At 33.4% G+C, this 22904-nt stretch overlaps 1 protein-coding gene and 1 non-coding gene across 6 annotated transcripts; both read right to left on the bottom strand.

The window, feature by feature from the left end:
* Window positions 1–194: 194 nt before the first annotated feature.
* Window positions 195–278, bottom strand: TRNAM-CAU (transfer RNA methionine (anticodon CAU)). Its single transcript is given in 2 exon segments — window positions 195–230; window positions 241–278. It is a non-coding gene; the product is annotated as a tRNA-Met (tRNA).
* A 1520-nt stretch (window positions 279–1798) lies between these two features.
* LOC108328944 (uncharacterized) lies at window positions 1799–22596 on the bottom strand. 5 transcript variants are annotated; one of them, XM_052872370.1, is made up of 31 exons: window positions 22421–22596; window positions 22159–22281; window positions 21724–21881; window positions 20863–20886; window positions 20650–20728; window positions 20464–20537; window positions 19138–19244; window positions 18770–18949; window positions 18235–18438; window positions 17329–17539; window positions 17170–17241; window positions 16731–17080; window positions 15518–15710; window positions 14926–15172; window positions 14508–14847; window positions 13921–14101; window positions 13664–13804; window positions 13259–13520; window positions 12682–13134; window positions 11620–12083; window positions 10496–10632; window positions 10210–10391; window positions 9721–10101; window positions 9102–9227; window positions 8427–8492; window positions 6579–8350; window positions 6210–6483; window positions 4065–4298; window positions 3035–3562; window positions 2819–2951; window positions 1799–2286 (listed from the first exon to the last, which is right to left on the bottom strand). In XM_052872370.1, exons 1-31 carry the CDS (start codon window positions 22487–22489, stop codon window positions 1952–1954), a joined length of 8100 nt encoding a protein of 2699 aa, XP_052728330.1. In that variant the 5' UTR covers window positions 22490–22596; the 3' UTR covers window positions 1799–1951. The 5 variants fall into 5 exon arrangements, with proteins under 5 accessions (XP_052728330.1, XP_017418350.1, XP_052728331.1 ...); XM_017562861.2 differs by having other exon boundaries at window positions 15524–15710; window positions 20863–20907; XM_052872371.1 differs by having other exon boundaries at window positions 11620–11723; window positions 20863–20907.
* Between the last annotated feature and the right edge of the window lie 308 nt (window positions 22597–22904).

Genomic DNA, 22904 nt, shown 5'->3' on the forward strand with positions numbered 1-22904 from the left:
AGTACTTATAATTACTATTTTTTATTGTATATACATTAACGTTTTAAAATTACATCGACAGGGTTGATTTAACAAAGTCAGAACACAGCTCTTAAGTTGCTATAGTTTAGAATTTTTGTAATTTCTGCAGTATTAGGCTTAAAAACCTAAAATTTAAGTCTTTTATATAAATAAAACACGATAGAAAAAAAATATGGGGTGAGAGAGGCTCGAACTCTCGACCTCAGGATAACTCGAAGCTATGAGACCTACGCGCTAGCCAACTGCGCCACCACCCCAGTTATAGTAATATAGTCGCGCAAAAGAATATAGATTGACAACCATAGGTACCTTCTTTGTTTCTCTCTCTTTTCTTTTCGTTCTTTTAAGTCATTATGCATCACAGTATTTTAAGTTTCACCCTCTTAATACTAAAGAGTGTTAAAATCAATATATTATATTGCATTTTTTATAAGGAGTTTAATTCAACCCAATTTAAACTGATCACGTCTCTCACATGTAAAATCTTTGTTTGTGTGAAGCTGACTCAATCCATGAGTAATCCTAACAATATGCAATATATTTAATAAAATATATTATTAAAGTGAACTCTGAATATGATTATCAAACATTACTTTCTAGATATTTAATGTATCTTTTCGTATTCAGTTTGATCCTTTAGTTTTTGTTCTTTAATTTTCTAAAATTACAAATTTTAATTATTAACTAACAGAAACCTTAGGAATATCTTGTCTTTTAATTGCTGTATTCTCATTAATATTACAAAGTAAACAAATAAGGTCTGCGCTCAGTGACTTCAGGTGCATCTAGTTGCAGGTGTAGCATCAGTGACACTTGTACCTGAGTTTTTCTGTCACTGAAAATATTGCAGTTACAAAATGTGGGAACAATGATCATCCTAGGTTTTGGTATTACACATATGATAGGCTCCTCTGATATTAATTTTTTTACGAAAATGGATACAGTTTTTTTAACAAAGATATAAAATATTAAAATAAGATTATTGTTATAATATTTATATGTATTTTTTAATAAACATTTTGCAAGATAGATCTACAAAACTGACATATGACTTGTAGGGAGCCAAGTCAACCCAACTCAATTTTTACGCACCAAATACTGAACAATATCTTCTCCAGAAAAAAAATTCAATATTGAAACAACTAGTCATAAACTGTTTGTAATGCAAAACAATATCTCAATTAACAATTATTTAAATGTTTGGTAATTGCACTATTTTCAGTGACAAAAGCTTAGCTACTATTACATGTTCATTAGAAGAATAAAGCTAGCTACCACTATAATCTTATTTATTTAATTTGAGCAACAAACTATAACACAAACCCTAATTCGTGAATTCGGAATCCCTTTTAACCTAGCCAATTACAAGGATTACTTTTTTGGAACAAAATTGTCCACATAAAAATTAATTCTCATCTCATCAATATGAATGCAATTTATTCAATCCATTTACATGATCAATAATTAATAGCAACTAAAAGAAACCAATAAATAGGAACCGAGGTAAACAGAAAATTCGTCTATACGGAGCTCAAAAATTCAATAATGAAAAGTGAGCAACTTATAATTTAGAAATAGAAAACGATAATAATAAAGGAATGTGATATGTAATTAATTAATGTGATGATTTTGAATATGTATTAATAATTCAATTATTTTTCACTCGAAGTGAATGGACTGGAGAATTTGAATATGTATTAATAATTCAATTTTTTTTCACTTGAAGTCAATAGACTGGAGAACCCCAATTAATAATACTATATTTCAGTTAATTAGATTAATTTAAATTTTTTAAAGAAACTGTTCATTATAACGAAGAAAGATTGTTCTCCATATATTTCTGTTCATCCTCGATGGCTAATCTACAAAATTTTGGATATACTCTACAAACAATTTCCAAAAATGGGCACCGCTAAGCTAATAATTCATTCTATAAATTCTTTCTCTTTTTGTTAGCATGATTCTCAGCAGAAACTCTCAACTTCCGTTTGGGATTACGCATCGGTTTGATACCTGCCCTGAACGATTCTTTTAATTTCATAATCTTTCTCTTTTTGTTAGCACGATTCTTAGCAGAAATTCTCAACCTCCGTTTGGCATTACGCATCGGATTGATAACTGCCATTTGCTTTTCTTCTTGTCTCCTCTTGTTTCTTTTCAACATAAGGTTCTTCCTGATATGGTTGTAAACTTGCACAAAGTTGTGAGTTCCCAAAATATTCTCTAGTTTTCTACAGGTGTCTTCCGCCAACTTCTTGACGCTCTCTGGTAAAAAATAAACATGCACATTAATATGTCAAACAGCATCAACAAATGGGAGAACAAAATCGATAAACAGAAAACATTAGAGGGCTGGGTAAAACAGAAAAATGGTAAACAGTAACAATTAACAAAATAATAGAACATTAGGCACCCTCACCCCATCACCAAAACAAGTATGGAATGAGAAAGATATAGGGAATACATAGGTAAAAAAAAGGTCTTGAAAAAATATGGACGGGTCAAAACAGGACCCACATTTAATTATGTTAGCTCCATTGATTTTGTTATGGTGCTTTTCTGTCCATAATAACATGACTCTCACAATGATAAAGTTGGAGGGTTCTGATCCAGAGAGGACAGCATAGCCGAATTAGAAATTTAAGAAATCAATTCTACACAACACTTCAGTAAGATGACTACCTATCACAAACTAAGATTTTATCTACTATGTACTGTACAGAAAATTAGGGAAACATAGGAGAGGAAACAGGCAAATTTATACTGATTTATACTTTTAAGAGTTGGAAAAACTAACCAATTACAACTTTTCCAGCAAATCCTTCACAAACTTTGTATAGAGGTAACAAGATCACGTGTGCATAGTATAGGCGGTCATCCTGACTAATCTGTGCCATAATATTCCCAAAACTGTTGAAGACTATTCCCGACTGCGTCCAGCAAGCAAAATATAATAAAATATTAATCACAGGCACATTGAACAAAAGACTATGCAAAGAGCTTGTGTACCAACCTGAATAGCATCCATTTGAAGGGCAATCTTCCCCATTTTCTTGAGCAATAATGAGACTAATGCACGTTGAGCATTGTCAACATTCAGCTGATTGCTGTGTTCATATATAGAAGCAGTAGATGAAGACATGAACATGCTTCTTCCTTTTCTTGAATCAAGTAAGTTAAATGCTTTAAGAAATTGATCCTTTTCTTGTTGCGACAGAGTAGACCAGAAAGCAGGGGGATCTATACATGCACTTTGCCCCATCAAAGAATGGACACCACAGATAGCAAAGATAAAAATCTGGGTCATCAGGCTGCTGTCAGAATCATTTATGAGCGGCATTTTTAGTTGGCAGCAAAGAGAAGTAGCTATTAGAAATAGTCTACTTGGACTCATAATAAAATAACTCCTTAAGGAGGTGCCATGATTTTCTCTGCTAGCATCTGTTACATGCGCAAAGTAGAGGGCTATGAGGCGAACTGATATGTTTCGTACCCGTGAATGTGGGTGCAACAGCATTTCACATATTGCTTCCCATATATCCTGAAATGTCAGTATAATATATTACAGGTCAGTGTGCTTGTTATGACATGTACTAAACAAGTGTATGAAGTTAAATGGTAAAGTTATGACTACTCCGACATCAGCGCTTGTAAGGTCAGAAAAAAACTGCCTAAACTATTTAGTACGGAGTTATGAACCACAGCAGAAACCATTTAAATATAAAATTTTCAAGTTAACTGATTCCTAATATTGCCAGCTCATCATAAAACTATTATTGAGCTTTCAGCCAGCAGTGAGTTTATTTGAGAGTTATTATAAGACATTCTCCATCAGTTATAGGACACCCGCATGCAACTATTCAACTTCCATACTAAGCTTATTGCACCACTTTCATGCTTTATGACAGTCCTCCATCCAGTAATTTCAGCCAGTCCACCCCTATCTATCGCATTGCATCATAAGCATCTAAAAATATTTAATAGACTAACATGTCGTAAGCAGCACATTTATACACATCAATATCTAATAGAGACAGATTTACCTCAAGATACTCTGCAAAGCATAAATCGCCGAATTGGTTGATCATTTTCTCTAACATAACAAGAGAATAGTAAGCCTCCTTCCAAAGAGGAATGACAGATTCATCTGAAAAGCCCTCTTTCCTGTTGGTAACTGCATCTATGGCAGACCTAAAGATGTGTTTAGTCACAGGCAAGATAGAATTTGTATGTTCACGAAATCCTTTCTTTTTCACTTCAATCAGCAGTCCCAGAACCTGTGTCAACAATTTCAGAGGTCAATAAAAATGATGCAGACAAATAAAAATGTTCTACACCAATTTTTCATGTTTAATGTCAAACAAATAAGGAGAATTAAATAAAACATAATAGGTTGGTTCCTGAATTTCCAGGTGATTACTAAAGCAAGCCGTTCTCCCAGTTTCTTACTTTGTGGAGAAAGATTTCTGACAAAAATGGATAACCAAAGCTATCTAAATCCTACTATCAAGTATTTCATTTAAACAGTAATTCTTAACACATGATTACTATGCATACACTACACAAAACTTTCTTCAATAAAGAGCATTAGGTGTGATTCTGCTAGTAAAGAGCAATCATTAACGTAATGCTCAGCAGCCATTGTCATTTAGAACTGGTAACTGCTAGGTGTCTCATCCGAATTAAGAGGCATTTCTTTCCATCAAAGATGATATAATGCTTGTATTTCCAAAAGTTCTTTCTATCCACGTTTATGCTACAATAAGAATTCTTTTGTTGCTTTGTGGTAAAGTTTCGCTGAACTGCTTCTTTTGTGTTTGTGCTTCTGCAAAAGTTCTTTTAACCATCTCCACTGTATTTTTTTCTTTAATAAATTTTCTTTTTCTATTAAAGAAAAAAACTTCATTTCAAAAGGTCATGTTTTAGATTAGTTTCAAGATGTTTGCAAATTGTAACATAATCTCAAGTCCTGGTTTTATACTAAACAAAAATCCAAAAATCTCATGTATGTTATTCTGCTCAAATTTTCTAAGTGGACCAGTTGCTTGGTGCACAATATATAAAAAATAATTGATTCTAAAAGACCTTTTAGCAGACTCAAAGTTTGGTAGAGTGAATTTAATGAGAAAAAGAACAAAAATAATGTGTCACGTTCTCACTTTCCTCTTTAACTTTAAGCATTCATTTTGCATAATTGCACCATCTCTGCAGGCGAGAATAGGCCAGGCCACCTAACAGGGACCTATGGCCAGATCCATTTAAAGTCTGATTTTGGGCTTGAGCTTTAAAAAAGCCTACTTATTTAAATAGATTAGGCTGCAGCTTATGAAAAACATTATTAATCTTGCCTCTTTATTTATTTAAATTTAAAAATAACAACAATTAATATAAATATTATAATTTAGTATTATCATAAATTAAAAATGCCGTCATAAATAAAATAAATATTTAAGATACAAAAACCGGATTATAACTTGTTAGGTTTAGCATTTTTTTACTAGAAAAGACTTCTTAACTTGAATATTTAAAATTTGATCTAATGGCCTATTTTTAATTTGCTTGTTAACTATTTACAGGTTGTAACGGAAAAAAGGCCTCTAAATAGGCTAGTAAGCAAGGCCGGACTTTATAAAAAGTCATTCAAGCTCAAAAACAAGCTTCTATTTGGTGAATAAGTCACACCAACTCTTAATTTTTCATAATCGGTCAGGCCAGGCCTATTCTAATGTAAAACCCATCCTAACCTGACATTCCCACCCCTAACCATCCCACTGATTTCCCCAAAATCAAGGGTAGTTGAAAAGTAAAAACATCACTCGTTAGTAATAAATGAACTAATTAATTGTGGTTATTGATTTCTTATAATAAAATATTTATATAATTTTTACATGTCCCCATTATGTTGAGGAACACTTCCTACTTGTAACCATTCCCTTTCCGATCTCATAATACTGCTGAAATAAAACACCTTTGGCAATAATACACACCACATCTAGGGAAGCAAGTATTGCCAAAAACCCTTGGACAAATAATAACATAAAAATTGAACTACAAAGGATGTCGCATAAGCATGATACATTAAGACCAAGTAAACCCAAAATAGATATCCATATACAGAGACAACATAACAGTTAAGTTTATGCTTTCTAATAAACTTACGATTCACGAGACATTTTAGAGAACATTACCTGGGCACCGCATAGTTGTTGCTTGCCTTCCAAATACCAAGAAAGACCACAATCAAGAATAGATTTAAATGAATTAGGACTGACAGAACTAACAAGCTTCTTTATAGCAGTTTCAGCCATAGAACGAACAATATTATCATCATCATTGGCTAAGCAAACTACCAAATGGAGAAATAATATATTAGATTGTTCATCCAAAGCACTTTTTGGAAATTTGACAATAATAGCATGAATCATTTCAAGAAGAGATTCCCGTCCAGTTGAATGCTCATAACTGCAAAGGATTAACATATCCCCAAGGTTAAAATCAATATTTAAAAGAAAAGGAAAATATAATTAATAACTAAAAATACTAGCTGAAACACTTGCCCCAAATTTAAGAGCAGGAAATCCAAATGTTGTTGCAAGCGTTTCTCTGAAAGTCTATAATCCAGCAGAAATTGCAAGAAAATTTTACTGCATTTTTTGCGAATTGCTTCAATTTGACTTGTCACCATCAATTCAGCAACCCTAGTAACAAGATCATATATTTCAGGTACCACAAGCTTGCGGCTGACAATACCCTTTAGAAGTGATAGGGCATCCAATGATGGATTTTTTTCAATATCAAGAAATATAGGAAGGTGAATTAATGAATTTATTTGATCTGAGGTGAGAGAAATTTTAGTGTTCCTCAAAAGCACAGACTGCAATTTTAAACATGACTGCATTAAAGGACTGCTAGAGCTGACTGAACCCTGGGCAATATCCAACAGAGAAGCCTTTAATCTCTCAGCATGTTGTTGAAGGGATGGTAAAGGCAACCTTACCAGTATAGCAAGGCATAGAAGGGAAATTGACAGGATATCTTCATACTTCGAGGACAAGCCATCACATAAAAGCTTGACAAAAGGGTCTAATAAGGATAAAGTATTTTCATCTTTTGCATCCTGTTTCAAACTCTTCATACGTTTATGAAATATTCTGAGACCAAACACTGTAATAAGGTGTGAACACAACAAACCCTTAGCAACAACAGGGCCTTTAGAAATTCTCTTTGTTTTAACATGGCTAACTTTATCTTCCAATTGCAACAACTTATTGTCATGCCAACTGATTTCGTCTTTTAATCCATCTTCAACAATGCCATAAATGAAGATAAATAGATCAGTCTGATCTACAGAGGGATTGCTTTCAATACCAGTAGCCATATGATGTAACATACTTTCCAATTTTCCTTTTACATTTGGTGTTATGTGCTTCTGCAAATGAGAAGTCACTGGTGCAAGGAGCTTCAGGGCATAGCTTTTGAATGTTATATTTTGGGCCACAAATTTCAAGCTTTCCAATGACTTTTTCTTCCGTGTTTCTTTCATTTTTGAAGCTATCTTTTCCACCTCTTTTTGATCGCCAACATCTCCAAGAATGTCATTCTCTATCACAGAAAGGAGATCCTCCAAACAGTAATCTATCTTTCCAACAACTGGAGTTGAAAGACACTTGGACAAAATAAAATTAAGTGTGTATCCTAAGACATGAAGTTCATATCCTCGCTTCAAGGTAGATTGCAAAACCTTGACAATGAACTGCAAGTATTCCAATCCAAGTTCTTTCAAACAACTGGCCAATGCAGACCTAGCTTCATCACGGATGCTTTCTAGATGGCTCTTCAAGAAGTTCGATATTCGGTGAACAATTGTTGGAAGATACAAGTCCATCACATCTCCAGGAAGTAATTTAAGAAGCTTCAGTGCAGCAAGACTGATATTTACGTTGACCTTTTCAGATTCAGAATCCAGTAACTTTTGTATCTTTGGAAGCACATTTTTACATAGGCATGTCTGTATCTCTTTGTTCACATCCGTATCCCTCATCTCTATGCCAGAAACCCCATCCAGAGGTTCCTTAGGTTCTTTATCATAAAAGTGAAATTTATCCAAAATACAGCAAATTAGGCGTATAAAGAGTTTCTGTTTATCTGAACTACTGGATGCACCTCGAAGACATCTGATCAATAATGTATTGTATGATTTCCATCCCATCTGACCAGCTACAGAAGCAATGGTCTCTATGCATGCATTTTTCATATGTTCTGCCTTTTCTTCTTTCTCATCAAACAACATGTTGAAGAAGAGTCGCAGGAACACTTTCTCAGTGATGAACTGCAAGTAAACAATAATGCAACTAAATTTCTATATTTAGAAAGAATGCTTCCATTTGAAAGGATAAAGCTACTACCTCTGAAAGCTTGTTCACACTGACAACATTTCGAAACCATGACAATGCCTTAACTCTCTTACGTATCTGCAACATAAAATGTACTCACTTGAGGCATTCTGCAAGCATCTAAATTACTACAGGAGAACTAGGAAACTATCAAATGAATAACAAGAATTCTTAGAGGTCTAACTAGAGAAACACAATGAGATGTTAAATTTAGAGAGAATGAAAAACCCACTTACAATGATGAGACTCATCTATATATAATCCTACAAAAGAGAACTAAGAGACTAACAATTGAAAGAGTATATATGAGAAAAAGAGCTTGAGAGATCTTAAGATCTCTCTACCAATTCAGATTCATATATAGGGATATAAGGATAAGTGGCTAACAACAGAAGCTTAAGAAAAAGAAATTTCCTTTTCCTCTACGACTCCAGGATATAGATAAATAATATAAATCTCATTGTATTACGAAGTGAACAAACAGACTAGCAAACGTCTAACTTTGAGACAGCTACAGATTACAACCATCTTACTAACAGAACCCAGAGCTCAGATTAAAACTCAACTCTTAAGAATTAAAGTTGATACTGTTTCTGATTACAATAAGCAAAGGCAGAAGAAAGTTGTTTAATTAGAAAATAATAATGGTAAAGATATAACCATAAAATGTTCAGAATAAAAACATACCACTGAGTCACTTATATTGTCAAAAAAAACTGCTTCACCATCTTCGTTGCACAAAACCATAAGTGATTTAAGGTTTGACACTTCTGGAAGCTTCAACACCATTTGATGTAACAATTTTATCCATCCCTGCAACAATATAAACCAGTGTGTTAACATAAAAGACTATACAACTACTTATTTAAAATTTAGGTCGTGTCACATCTAAAAGTTTACTATTCCCATTATCCTTCCTGAGATAAAAATTTGGAATGGCAACAAATTGCCTAGTAATGTGAGACAGACTACTGCCATAAAGGACATTGGAGAATCTGCAATACATCTACAGGCACATATATGCCTGAACTTCATATAACTATGATACCGCAGCTAACACTTAAAATTGATTTATGACGCCATGCTTAAAATTAGGAATGGCGACAAATTGCTCGCTTATATGAGAGATGGACTAGTGCCACAAAGGGAGACAGGGGATATACAATACAACTATATACACAGACTGGTTCCACAAAGGTAGACACAAAAGAAAGTGTGGTACAACTATATGAACGGGTATGCCTGAACTTCAAATAACTATGATATGGTAACTAAAAGGGATTTATGACAGAAGTTCAAGAAACACCTTTATAACTGAAAGTGATCCATCCATCGCATCTGCCATATGCTTCAAGAGAAATTTCTTGGCTACACGCTGGATGCAAGATTTTGTCCAACAATTATCAGTGTTTTTTGTCACAGACATATGTTCTTCACTGTTTTCTTCTTGGTGAAGGATGAGAGCAGAAAAATCAACAAAAGACAGCAATGAACTATGCGCACTACACATAAAAGTTGTTTCTTCTGATGACATGTCATGCACACAATGTGATAAAATAAGTAATGCTTGCTCCACTTGAACATTTCCAAAGAAATCAATATTAATGATTCCGTAAGCATCCAAAATGGCATCATGATCTAGCCAACCCAAAGTAGACGTTGTATTCAGCTGACGGAGAAGCTTTGCCTGCATCCCAATGAAATATCATAGAAAAGTTAACAAAAGACGGGATATTGTATGCATTGAGCAAAAGCATCATGCATGGATCAAGGGAGACAAAAGAACAGGGATTACCATTGGGAGTATAGATGCATTGGAAGCTACAAGAGCATCAAGAAGATCACAGATTCTCAAACGCATATCCAACTCAGCCGAAATATATAATGGAGAAACAGCCCTTAGAATTTTAGTGGTACTTTCATGTCCTAGTGTTGGTAAAATATTCTGAATGACTTGCAAAACTTCAACCCAGACATCTACAATATAACCATATATAAGTTTCAATAGTAGTGCAGATATTAAGTTGGAGAAAATGCAATGGATGAAAACAGAAAAGTGTGGATATACAATATTCTCTCACCAGAATTTTGAGTATTCTTTTCCATAAACAATAGCAAGATGTCCACAAATTGCTTTGCCAACTCTGCATCTCTGATGTACTTGGGTAAAAATTTGAAAATTCTTATCACTGTCTCCCCAGGAGATTTGATCAGCTTTCTGCCAAAGAATAAAAGAGACAAAAATATTAAGTATTGGAGTCCTCATTCTCCGATATGTGTTTTTCATAAATAAAAACATGTTTCCTTCATATGATAAAATTATCATTTTCACACATTTCCTAGATATGTTGTACTTAATCTTGTTATTAATCAATAATCTGATTGAGTTCACTAACTCTGCTGCTTTGACTTGTGCACTAAAAACTGCCAAATGTATTATGCAAAAGTATTCGTTCCACTTGGAATCCTAATCGTATTGATAAAGGATTATTTAGAAGAATTGACAAAGCATGTGTTCTTTATAAATAAAAACATGTTTCCCTTATATGATAAAATTATCATGCTCACATTTCCTAAATATTTCAGTACTTAATCTTATTATTTATCATATAATTTGATCGAGTTCATTCACTCTTCTGCTTTGCATCATGCAATAGAAATGCCAAATGCATTATGCAAAAAGTGTTTTTTCCATTCGGAATCTATATGTCAAGGATCAATTCTCCTAGCAGGCTTAAGTTGTTGGGTGAAGACACGTGATTGGTCTATATCTAACATAATATAAAGCCCTCTGCAAAAAAAAAAAAACAGCAAGCTTTGATAACAAAAAATTTAAAAACCTGCTTAACAAAACTAATGACTGGTTATTCAGTTCCACTAGTCCATATTTTCAAAATTGGTCTATATGGGAAAATAAATCGGACAAAGGCTCTTGACTATGTTGATCTTAGATACTTGGTCACATGTGACAACTATTTTTGTGGCTGTGCCCTTTGCGGTTTGTATTCATCATTGTCATGATCCCCTTCTCAACCAAACTAAAATTCTATTTTGCAGTGAGAACCACAGTATATCATTGTTAATACGATTACCATACCCAGTCCAGAAGTTGAGAATGAGTTAGCAGCAACAAGACCACTTACAAGGTTAAAATAATTAATACCGAAACAAATAGTGCGAGCTAAAGTAAATAGAACTAGTATACCTCTTGACTGCATTATCTCTTCCAAATAAACAGCACATGCTGTCCATCAGTACTTCTATGTTTGAAAGTAAAACTGTTTGAGCAGCGTTGTCTTCACCATTAAACTGATTGTCAAGGTTTAATAAGTTTTCAACAAACTTTAAAACACAATATACAACAGTTTCAGAAGCTGAATTGACAGAGATAATGGAAAATATATCCGGTACAAGACTTTCTTTCCAGGATAATAGTGCTACAAGTTTATTGTTTGCACTCATTGCCGTAAAGCAAGATAACAGTGAACTTGGTTTCTCACTACTAGCAGTCTCCTGTTTAAATTTCTCAATAAGAGGTTTTACTGCAGAAAAGAATTTGTCCCACCAATCAGAACAAAATTCATGATCTTCGTACTTATTGAGCACAAGAGAAATAATTTTCAGGCATAGAGATCTCATATCCTTCAGCTGATTCAAATTACCACTCATCTGCACAAACAAATTGAAAACAATAATATTGAATAAAACAGACCATTAAGATCATAAAACACACAATTATGATTCCATCCAGTAGCAATATGTGGCTTTCCATCAAGCAACAAGAAGGAAAACAAGTAACATGGGAAAGCAACAATAACTGGTACTGAAACATACACAAAGGTTGATAAACAAAGACATTTTTACAAAGTCGATTTAAGCATATAACTCAACCATACCAACTTAAAAGATGAGATTTACACTCACTTATATACTATAATTTAATCACATCTTTAGTTAATGTGAGATTTATAATAGACATTATAAAGTATAAAGTAAATATAAAAAAATAATTTTATTAAAACAAACCAATTGTCAGTGCTAATCATTATTTATGCCATCAGCCCTTAACATTAATTTCATTCACAAGTCAGACGTAGGATCTCCAACAAACATTAAAAAAACTATATATGTATGAAAAATATATTTTTAAAATGTGATAAATTGCCTGTGCTAATCATTACTTATGACAGCATCAGCCCTGAATCATTCATTTCATTGTCAAGTTCATTTAGATAGATCACTATACAAAACTGAATCAGCATATTACCTTGATTTGGTCTGTTGGAACACTGTCCTCCCCAATAGAGTTTTTAGGGCTACAATTATTCTGCTCTGAAGGAAGCCTGTTCAAATTTGCACTAAGACTTAAAGTGCAGCTCTCTAATAACCGGACAACACAGCCCACTAGAAGATCAAGAAATGGCCTAATATGCAATTCATCAAAAACTGCAACTATGTCTTCAATGACATGCAAAAAACCATATTTCTTTTTCCAGGATAGATTTGCTATATTGTCGAAAGTGAAATATTCCAACAAAGCAGCATCTTGAAATTCATTAATAGAACCTGTAGGTAAAGTCCAAAACAAATTAGCAGGCCCATCTGTTTTCTTCACTATTTGCAAGGGCTTTATCAGTAGCGCAAAGAAAAGAGGCAACTCAATGACATCAACTCCAGCTACAAAACTCAGAATAGCTTTCCGGTGACAAATGCTCGCTTTCTGAAAATAAGATGACAAAACATTACTCTACAAAGTTAAAGGCAAATGAAAAAATGTGAGGTGGACCAAAGAAATAGGATGACATAAATATAAAACAACCTCAAGATACTCAAATTAAGTATACCTTTCGAGATGCAAGTCCTTTCAACTTTCTTACTCTTGGCATCAAAAGACGGATAACTAATGGCACAAGATAAGCTCGGTGGCATTCTTCAATATATTCAGATTCTCTCGATAAACTCCATGTTGTCAGTTCCTCCCTTAAATTTTTGGAATTAATCAAGTTTCTTAAATGCTCAATATATGGTAAAACGTAATCATCCTTCCAGATTAACAAGCAATCCAAAACTCGCATCTGTATTTCAGGATCATTTTCTTCTAAAAGCCTGCCAAATGCCAAAAAAATAAAAATAAGTATACAAAAAAATAAGTATGTTAAAAATAAGACCCTCTAGATAAGTTTATCTAAGTAACTGATGAACAAAGCACTGCAGAATCTGAAAGATACATAATTGAATTGCTCATCAACCTATTCTGCAGAACCCCCTTAAGAAACTGGCCGCAGTAAAATGACTTGGGATTTTTCATTAGCTTCAACAAGTTTAACCATTCTTTCAAGACAGTCTTCCACTCTTTGCCTTCACAAGAAACAGAATCAAACAATCCCACGCTGCAATTTCATTTGCAAAGGAAAAAATAGTCAAGTACAGCAATTTAGGTTAAATTTGAGGTTCACAAAATTCAGTGCATTTTTCATGAAGGGGATAAAATACAGCAATTGCTTACCTTGCAAGATCAAGAGTGTTGTAGCCCAAAAATTTCAAAAATAAAGGAATGAATTGCCGAGAGTGAGGTTCGATAACAGCTGGAATTTTTTGCAAAGCTTGCAGTAATAGCACTAATATTGTTCCAGTCGGTGTGCTATCAGATGCATGGCAGACAAAAAATTTGAAACAATCAAGTAGACCTGAGAAGAAAAACCAACTTGATTACAAAGCCTGCAATATGACATATCATTAACATAATCTCAAAAAACTAGATTAAATGGTAACCTTTTTTTACATAACACCCACCCCAAAACAGAAACAACTAAAATTTTATTTTGATTTATATTGGTATTATTAAAGGTTATGAATTTAAACACAAATTACAAAGTTTAACATATATCCTTTCTTTATAAAGTATTACCAACTCAACTAAATGCAAACATATAATTTCACAGAATAGATTAAGCTCAAGTCAAATTCACCAACCAACTACCAATTATATATAAAATAGTGTCCAAGTTTCACACCTAGAACATCCTGTACACAAAAATAAATGGGAGAGCAATGAGAAACATTATGTACATTGTCAACAAAGTTCAAACATACCAGCTGGATGACCAAACAAAGCACCATTGTCACTAGCGTGCAAGTTACAAGGGGTAAGAAATATTGCTTGACACTTTTCTATATAATCCACAAGACTATCCCATACATGTGAAAGATGTACACTAATCAAGACAGCAATGCATTCTAATACAGGATTCCATAGGTGGCTAAATCGATTATTCAAGACGCCCAGCAATCCATTCAAAACCAGAGGCACATGAACATTAGGAATCCTTCCAGCAGATAGTTTCATCTGAATCTTGGAAATCAATAGCTGAATGCTTCTGCTTGTAGAAATTGAAATAGGAGTTGTTTCTAGGGATAGGAGCAACAGCAGAGCCTGCCATTTCATAGAAAAACACACTAACATACCAAAGCTTAAGTTAAAAAATTGCAACATTCTTTAAAAAGTACGTACATTATTTTCTGTGAAATCAGCATTGGAAGTTGGAGAAACTTCAGTTTTCTTTTTCATATCAGCTGCCTCGCCCACTGAAGAACTTTCCCAAACTAAAGGTTTACAGTGGCTTAGTATTTTTAGAGTTGAAATGCGAATCTCCTTGTCTGAGTGATTCAAATTATCAGAAAAAATTGCCACTGCATCTGCTGTCTTTTCTTCGAGCTCTGGATTATAAATTCTACACCCATTGTTTTCCAATGAAGAACTGTGATATGAAAATGAGAGAGTTACATATGTAAAGAACTATCACTAATAAACATACAGACAAAATTTGACCACTAAAGAATGGAAGAGAGCATAACACCAAATTATTTATCTATATTATGTGAAGTACTCATATTAGTCCCTGATGTTGCAAAAATATCATTTTAGAAACTGAAATTATCAAACAGCGTACATATAGTCCCTGAAAAAACTATAAACTAAAATGACTGATATTTGGTGATTTGAGGACTAAAGTGTCCCATGTTTTACTACGAAGATCAAATTTGGTCTATACTTGAGTGGAAAACAAGAAATGTATAAAAGCAATTAACACGTGTTCACCTACCCATACTTGAATTCCAAATAATCAGCAACAGCCAACAACACTGGTGGAGACAATTTATATCGTTTTGCAAGACTTAAAAACTTCTCAGTTTCATCAGCTCCACAGAAACTGTGATTGCACAATCTGTTGTAAGAACTTAATGCCGCACCTATAATGCTTTCCAAGGCCCTTTTAGACATATCTCCAATGTAACCTGTAGGCAAAACAGAGAAAGATTAATATATATGCAACATAACATATGCAAAATAGAAAATTAATATATATCATATTAACAAATACAATAATCCCAAGTGTAAACTTAACCAGATATTTTCATTCTTAATGCGTCCATTCCAGTTGTATCAGAAAATACACCCACACAACAGGCCCAAGAGAATTCTACTCTTCCAAAATAGTCCTCATTATGTTACAACAGCTGACTCCCTATGTGCTGTTTTATCAATTCTGTTATGCAGCCTGGGAATGTTGCAATACTCTGATAATGTTATTGCTCATAACTTCCCACTCTCCATCCATCTTTGAAAGCATCATATACTTTGATAAAGCTCATGATATTTGAAATGATCTGAAAGAGTGGATTTCTCAAGGAGATTTGCTCCGCATAGCAGAACTTCAGGAAGAGGTGTATAGCATGAAACAGGGAACTTTCACCGTGACAGACTACTATACAAATGTTACATCTATTTGGTAAGAATTAAACAACCATCACCCTATGACTTTGTGTACCCGCTCAGCAAAGATTCATCACAACCAGAATTTCATCATCCACTTCCTCAAAGTGCAGTGAGAAATTACAGTCATTCAATCTCAAGTGCTTCTAATGGATTCTTTGCCTCCAGTAAAGAGGGTTTTCATGATGATCCAACACAAATGACAGCAAGGATTGAATCAAGTCCCCATGAAAGACCCAACCAATTTCGGCACCGAGAAATAAACAACACTTCAGCAAAGGAAAAACAGCACACTGAAATCAGAGGAGCCAGTTTTTTTGTTAGAACAGGGACTATTTTGGGATAGTAGAATCCTCGTCTTGGGCCTGAGGTGTGGGCTTATATATTCATTCTTAATAAGGCCTGTTCCAGTTTAAAATATGAAAGAAAACTCAATCCCGTTGAAACACACGAATACCAGCTCTCATATATCCTAGACATGAGTTTTACACAATTATTCATCAGAAAATCATATTATAAACAATATAAGAATGAGGGAATACCAGCTTTAGCAGTCAGAAGATGATCTAGAGCATCCATGAGCTCCACCATCAAGGAAGGATTGCCACCTACAATACACATATGAGAATAGCAGTTCACAGCTCCCCACAAATGTGCCAACATTCCTTCATCAATTTCACATAATACATCAGCACGTGCAATATCAATTATTTTTTCCTTCCAACAGCTGATTATCTTTTGCAAACGACTGCAAACTCTAGCCAACGGTGCTTCTTCACTTGTTCCATCGACTAAGTCTGAGTTAAGTATGTCTAATTGCATTTTCTCACAGAAAGACTGTAACAAATGTATGACCTCTTCCTCTGAAATCTCCATCAAATCATTCATTGCACTAAAACCAAGTCACATAAGTCAAATATGTATGTATGTTGAGTGTGATACAATTTGATCATGCAAAGTCACGCTAAATTATGAGGTTACCTTATAACATTACTTCTGAAATGAAATAAACAAAGATCCTCGTGTAGCAGTTTTCTAATGAAAGACAGCAAACTGGAACCCAAGATCAAACATGTCAAGATGTATAGAAACAATCTAAAGAAAATGCCAATATTGCAATTCCACTGTTGCAGTAATTACCTCGACCTTCCTGATTTAAAAATTGGAGCCCACTGGAGGGCACACTCTGGTATCATTGAGGTATTGCAATTACAGAGTCCTTTGAGAATGGCCAACATTAATTTCAAAATTCTATCAACAACTAGATCCATATCTTCTGAATCAATAACTCCAGAAGCTTTGGTAAATGTCTGCACAAGCCGCAAAGCTAGTTTCAACACAGGCTTATAATCTGCCAAATGTAAATGCAATTACAATCAATGAAAAAAATATCAAACAACTCAAGCAACTTTCTAAAGTAAAGAAAATGTGCACTATCCCTATGACAAAAACATTACATTAAGGTAAAAAATTACTGGTAACACAATCCACTCTCCGATAAAAAAAAAATATCAAAGATTATCTAAAGCCACCTTAGAGCATAAGTGAACTCAACTCAACCAATTCCCCAACTCCCATTTATTACCAATTAATATAAGTACTCTTAAAAAGTGATAGAGATAAGCCAAAAAGCACACAAGCAGAAGCAATACATATAACCATATAGAAACAAAACAAGAAATTAAAATTGAAATGATACCAATAAGGAGTTGGACACTAATGGGAAAAACTGTAGTCTTTAAGGAAGAAAAGGTTCAGTCCAGATCCAGTAAGCCTACCATGTGGAAAGGGATTAACCATACATTTCCAGGACCTAAGAGATAGGCACATCTCCATCCCAACAGCACGAATAAATTAAATAAGAAAAAAAAAGTAAAAAATTATGGCAGATTCCCAGAACAAACTTAAAGTTTAATGTATTGATCAATCCAAGTTTATCATTAGCTTCCTATAAAACTACCATAGTTCATTATCACAGTCAAGTAGCTCCACTTAGCTGAACAGATAAAAAAGAAACGTTTGGTAGCATGAAGTATTTCAACTTACCAGACACTTTTTGCCCATTTTGCACCTTTATAGCTGACACAAGTACTGATAAAGTATATTGTAAGTGCCTGATATTTCCAGTATTAAGACATTCATCTGTTTCCTTATATAAACAATTCCATACCAAATTCAGCTCCTTAGACTCCATCTTCTCACATAGTTTCTTGAAGACAGATTTAACAATTTTCACAATGGCCATTGAATCTGAAAAAGCATGTAGGTATAAGAAACAATATAGTACAATGGACGACAAATCATTCACAAATTTATATCTACACATAGTCAAATGTCAATAGACCACTGTAAAGAAAACATCACTATCCTATACGAGAGAACAATCTGTCACAAGAATCCCACAAGTTGTAATAAAGATTATAGAGAAACTAGTGAGATATAACAATAAAATGCTTATTATCCCACTAGGTGATGACAAGGGATGTACAATGAGAAAAAGAAAAATGCATGCAACAGTCAATTACTGATTACCTTGACAAAGTTAAAAATGCAAGAGTATCTAACAAGAGAACAAGCTTACCTTGGCTAGCTTTATCACCAATAGGATAAATTGCTTCACTGGTCAATAATTGTAACACTCGCTCTGCTTTTGAATGGAACCTGGATGTGGAACCTTTCATAATATTAAAGAGCAATGCCTCAACACCTTCTCTACACAGAGATGGCTTCTTCACAGCATCGTCAATCAATCTCCTGATTCCTGACCCATGAAACATAATTGGAGTTTTGCAATCACAAAACATATCAACAGAAGTTTAATTACATAGAGAAAGATTTAACAAGAAAGCAATTTAATTAACAAGACCGAGAAAATCATGGGAATTAGTTAAAAATACAGAAGACAAGACAGAAAATAGAGAAATTGAAAGTAGTCAATGGCATGAATACCTCTTTCTAGCTGCTCGTCTGGGGCATTTCTCAAAACAAATGACATAGCTTCTGCCATGAACTGTCGGACATATTTGTTAGGATAATACCTTAGTTTTGACGTGACCCTTGAAGAATCCAAGCCAAGAAAAACAACTCCAGAGTTAGAAAAATCATATTTTTAATTCAGTTGTTGGTTTTAGGTTAAATGAACAATAAAAAAACATATATAATATTAAGTCATTTGTCCTACAAATCTATCTCACTAGTTAGGATAACTCTTTTCTAGTTCCAATAAATGATTTGAAAACCATAGATGGAACATCCATTTTCCCATTCCTATGCCATCGCAATGTTGCCCTAGTAACCTTAGAAATAACATGATCAAGTATCCTAAGTGCATCAAATTGAAAAATAAAAAGGTGATAAACAAGTTTCCCAACAATGGATGTAAGCAAGGTGGCCATAATTTCATGATTAAGGTAAAATGGCTGTCTTTCTTATTTGCACACATTTCCAGTCAATGGGAATGGGAATAATTGAGCCAATTAAAGTTATATGACCCAAAAAAAAAAAATGACACAACCAGTTGTGCTGCTTTTGTGCAAGAGGATCTATTGCCCAGTTTACAGAGGTTTAACATAAGTTTTATGCTTTAGCTGCTTGAAATGCTTTCGCTTCTTTTCAAACTGCATAACCCCTCTTCTAGAACCAAAACACACCATCAGCCCAGAAATAGTACTTTAAACTTCGACCAACACTTAATAATCTTAGTTAACAGTCCTATATGGATAATATACATGCACATCTTCTTCGAAGGTCAGCATCATGATAAAATCAATACTAGACCCAGCCTATTTTGTTTTACATTCAATATTCAGATTCTGTTGTAACTTTATGGCTACTGTAGTCTGTAGCTTAAATTAGGGGTCCTCCCATGTTTACACACCAGATCTCTTTGAACTACATTAAGAGTTTACTACTTTAGTCATACAAAAGCTTATATTGAAGTCTCACTTATTTAAATTATAGTTTCTAGGATTTATGTTACAACATGCTTTCTGCTTCAAAACAAAATTGCTCAATCAGAAATCTAAAAATTATATTACAATAATAAATTATAAAAATGCCCAACAAAGGAGAGGGAAGGTTATTCTCAAAACTCTCTGATCAATGAGATAAAATTAGTGTAAGTAGTCCATGTTCAAACTAGTGCAAATTAAATTAATCTTTCAGAGTTAACAAAGTGATGCAGGTCATCTTACACATTCCAGAGAATTTCAGAGTTACATAATAGTTAAGTTCAAAAACAACTAAAAAACTACATGAACAAACTCAATCACTTACCTGAGCACCTCTGATGGGTTCCGTACTAAATATTTTTGCAGATACATCATGATGTAAGACCATGACATGAATATCTGTATAAAAATAAACATTTTAAAAATTCACACTGAACTAAAGAAACTACCAAAAAAGAAAGAAAAAGCAAGATAACTCCATAACAATATTTTCTAAAATCAAAAAATATACCTGCTCAATGATATCTGGCTCCCTTTCACCACCATTCTCAAGAAGTGATACTAAAGATTCAACAATTCTTGGCAATAGCCTAGCAAATTCCATACCCATAATCAATAAAAAACCATGAGAGAATTATCATTAAAATATAATTGTGCAAGTGCTATGCAAAATTTGGCAATTGATACAGAAAACCCTAGAGAGTCAAAATGTTAAGCAACTTACGGAACAAATTCCTCAAGGAGATCCCTGGATAGAACAGCAATTAAACTGTAAAAACAAAATGATTGAAATTCATTGACAGCAGCTGTCAAACAATACAACACCAGAAAAAAGAACTGAAAAAAGAAACAACCAGCCATTTATTAAGCAAGTTCAAGGCTACCTGGTTGTTATCAGTCAGCTGTACGAATAAGTGTTAACAAAATCAACTAAAACTAGCCAATTGAACCAATTTGAACAGGAATCACAGATATAATAGTTTTGAGTTGGTTATTAGATTGGAGATGCCATAGAGAAACCATTGATATAAATTTTTCAAGTTGGTTGTAGGATAAGATATGTTATACAACTAGTGTGAACTGACTGGCTAGACGTGTCAGGGTAGAAAAAATTTTAAGTTAGCCAATATGTTGTGAATTTTCCCAGATTTTTAAGCTATGGGATTAGTATGAAATTTTATTTTATAATTTTAGAAGTATGAAATTTAAAAGTTAGGAAATTTTAATATATATTGGTTCATATATTTTGACCAATGATACATTAACCCATTGCTCTGACCAATCTATAATACTGGTATATAAATCAGAATACATAAAAAATAATATTATTTAATATTACTCCAGTATATTGTAATTATAACAGAAAAATTATAACTAGATTCTATTACTAAGAAAATCAACAATTTGCGCAACCAAATTTAACCACTCAAAAAGAATACCAAATAAACCAATAAATGGTGCTCAAACTAATAACAGGTTAATTCACATTAAAGTTCACTGACTTCAACATTTTCCAAAACAGTGATATGATTCATTCATAGTTGAAAAATGAAGTAATCCTTGAAAAAGACTGCCATTCACATACCTGAGAATTGCATCAACGGATAGCCTTGCTTTAATGTGCAACCTAGAAAGAAGCTTTAAAATTAAAGATTCCTTATGCAACAGCACAAGGGGCAATGTTTGTGTATAAGGCATAATTTCTTCATAAAATGAGATAAAATCCTCAGCAGTGTTCAACTCCTGTATTTTGACAAATTAAAGTAAATGATATATGTGAAGATTGAGCTAAGGGACTAGACAATCAAGTTAAAAACAAAAATCAACAAATTTTTCTCTTCATATTATTTTTATTCTACAAGAATCAATTCAGGCTAGCATACAACTACTTATCATCTGTCATTGCCTAAAGTCATTGGCTGCTCATAACAGCAGAGTAAAGTTCAGCAAAATCCAAATAAACAAAAGAAATGTTTGATGAGGAAAGAAAATCACATAGAATTCCATATCAAAAACATACCCTCCATTCTATAAGGCAGTCTCTAAAAAACGAAGAACCCTCAGATGGTTCGGCTTTGACCTTCTCGAGACTTCGATATACATTGATATCAATCTCATTTACTCTCTCCGAGAATGACTTGAACTGTGACATTCAGGACCATTGAGACACAAAGTTATATGAATATGAAAACAAAGTAAATTCTAACAACGGCGAGGTTTAGGGTTTTAGCAAAATAATAAACAGACTCATAAACGAACATAGAACGAGAGATGAAGCTTACGACAAAACGGCCTCGACCGGATGACTTGTTGAGAGACTTCACAGCTCGAGCATGTGAAGCCGTCGTCATGAGAGTTACACTTTACAGTTGCAGATATGCAGAGGAAGGGAGAGTAGGGTTTTTCCCTTCTTTTCTCTTATGAAAGAAACAATTGATGGAGGGAACCAAATATTTTTTTGTTTTAGTTTATTTCTACTTGCTGTTATACTAACTTACTTTTTAAAAACTATTTTATTTTCTTATATTATTTATAACTATATGTAAAGATTATTTTTGGTAATAGTTTTTTATGCAAAGATTTCATCATCAATTTTATTTTTATTAATTTAATTTTTTTATCAACTTTTTTATATTTTTTTATAAATTTAATAACATTTTTACTTTAACAATAGTTTCTTTTTTATTTTTTTAGAAACATAAACCATATGTTTTCACTACTTTCTTATTGTTTAAGTATCTCTTTTAATTAAATATGTATTCAAGT

The sequence above is a fragment of the Vigna angularis genome, chromosome 2, assembly GCF_016808095.1.
Source record: "Vigna angularis cultivar LongXiaoDou No.4 chromosome 2, ASM1680809v1, whole genome shotgun sequence".
NCBI classification, from domain to species: Eukaryota; Viridiplantae; Streptophyta; class Magnoliopsida; order Fabales; family Fabaceae; genus Vigna; species Vigna angularis.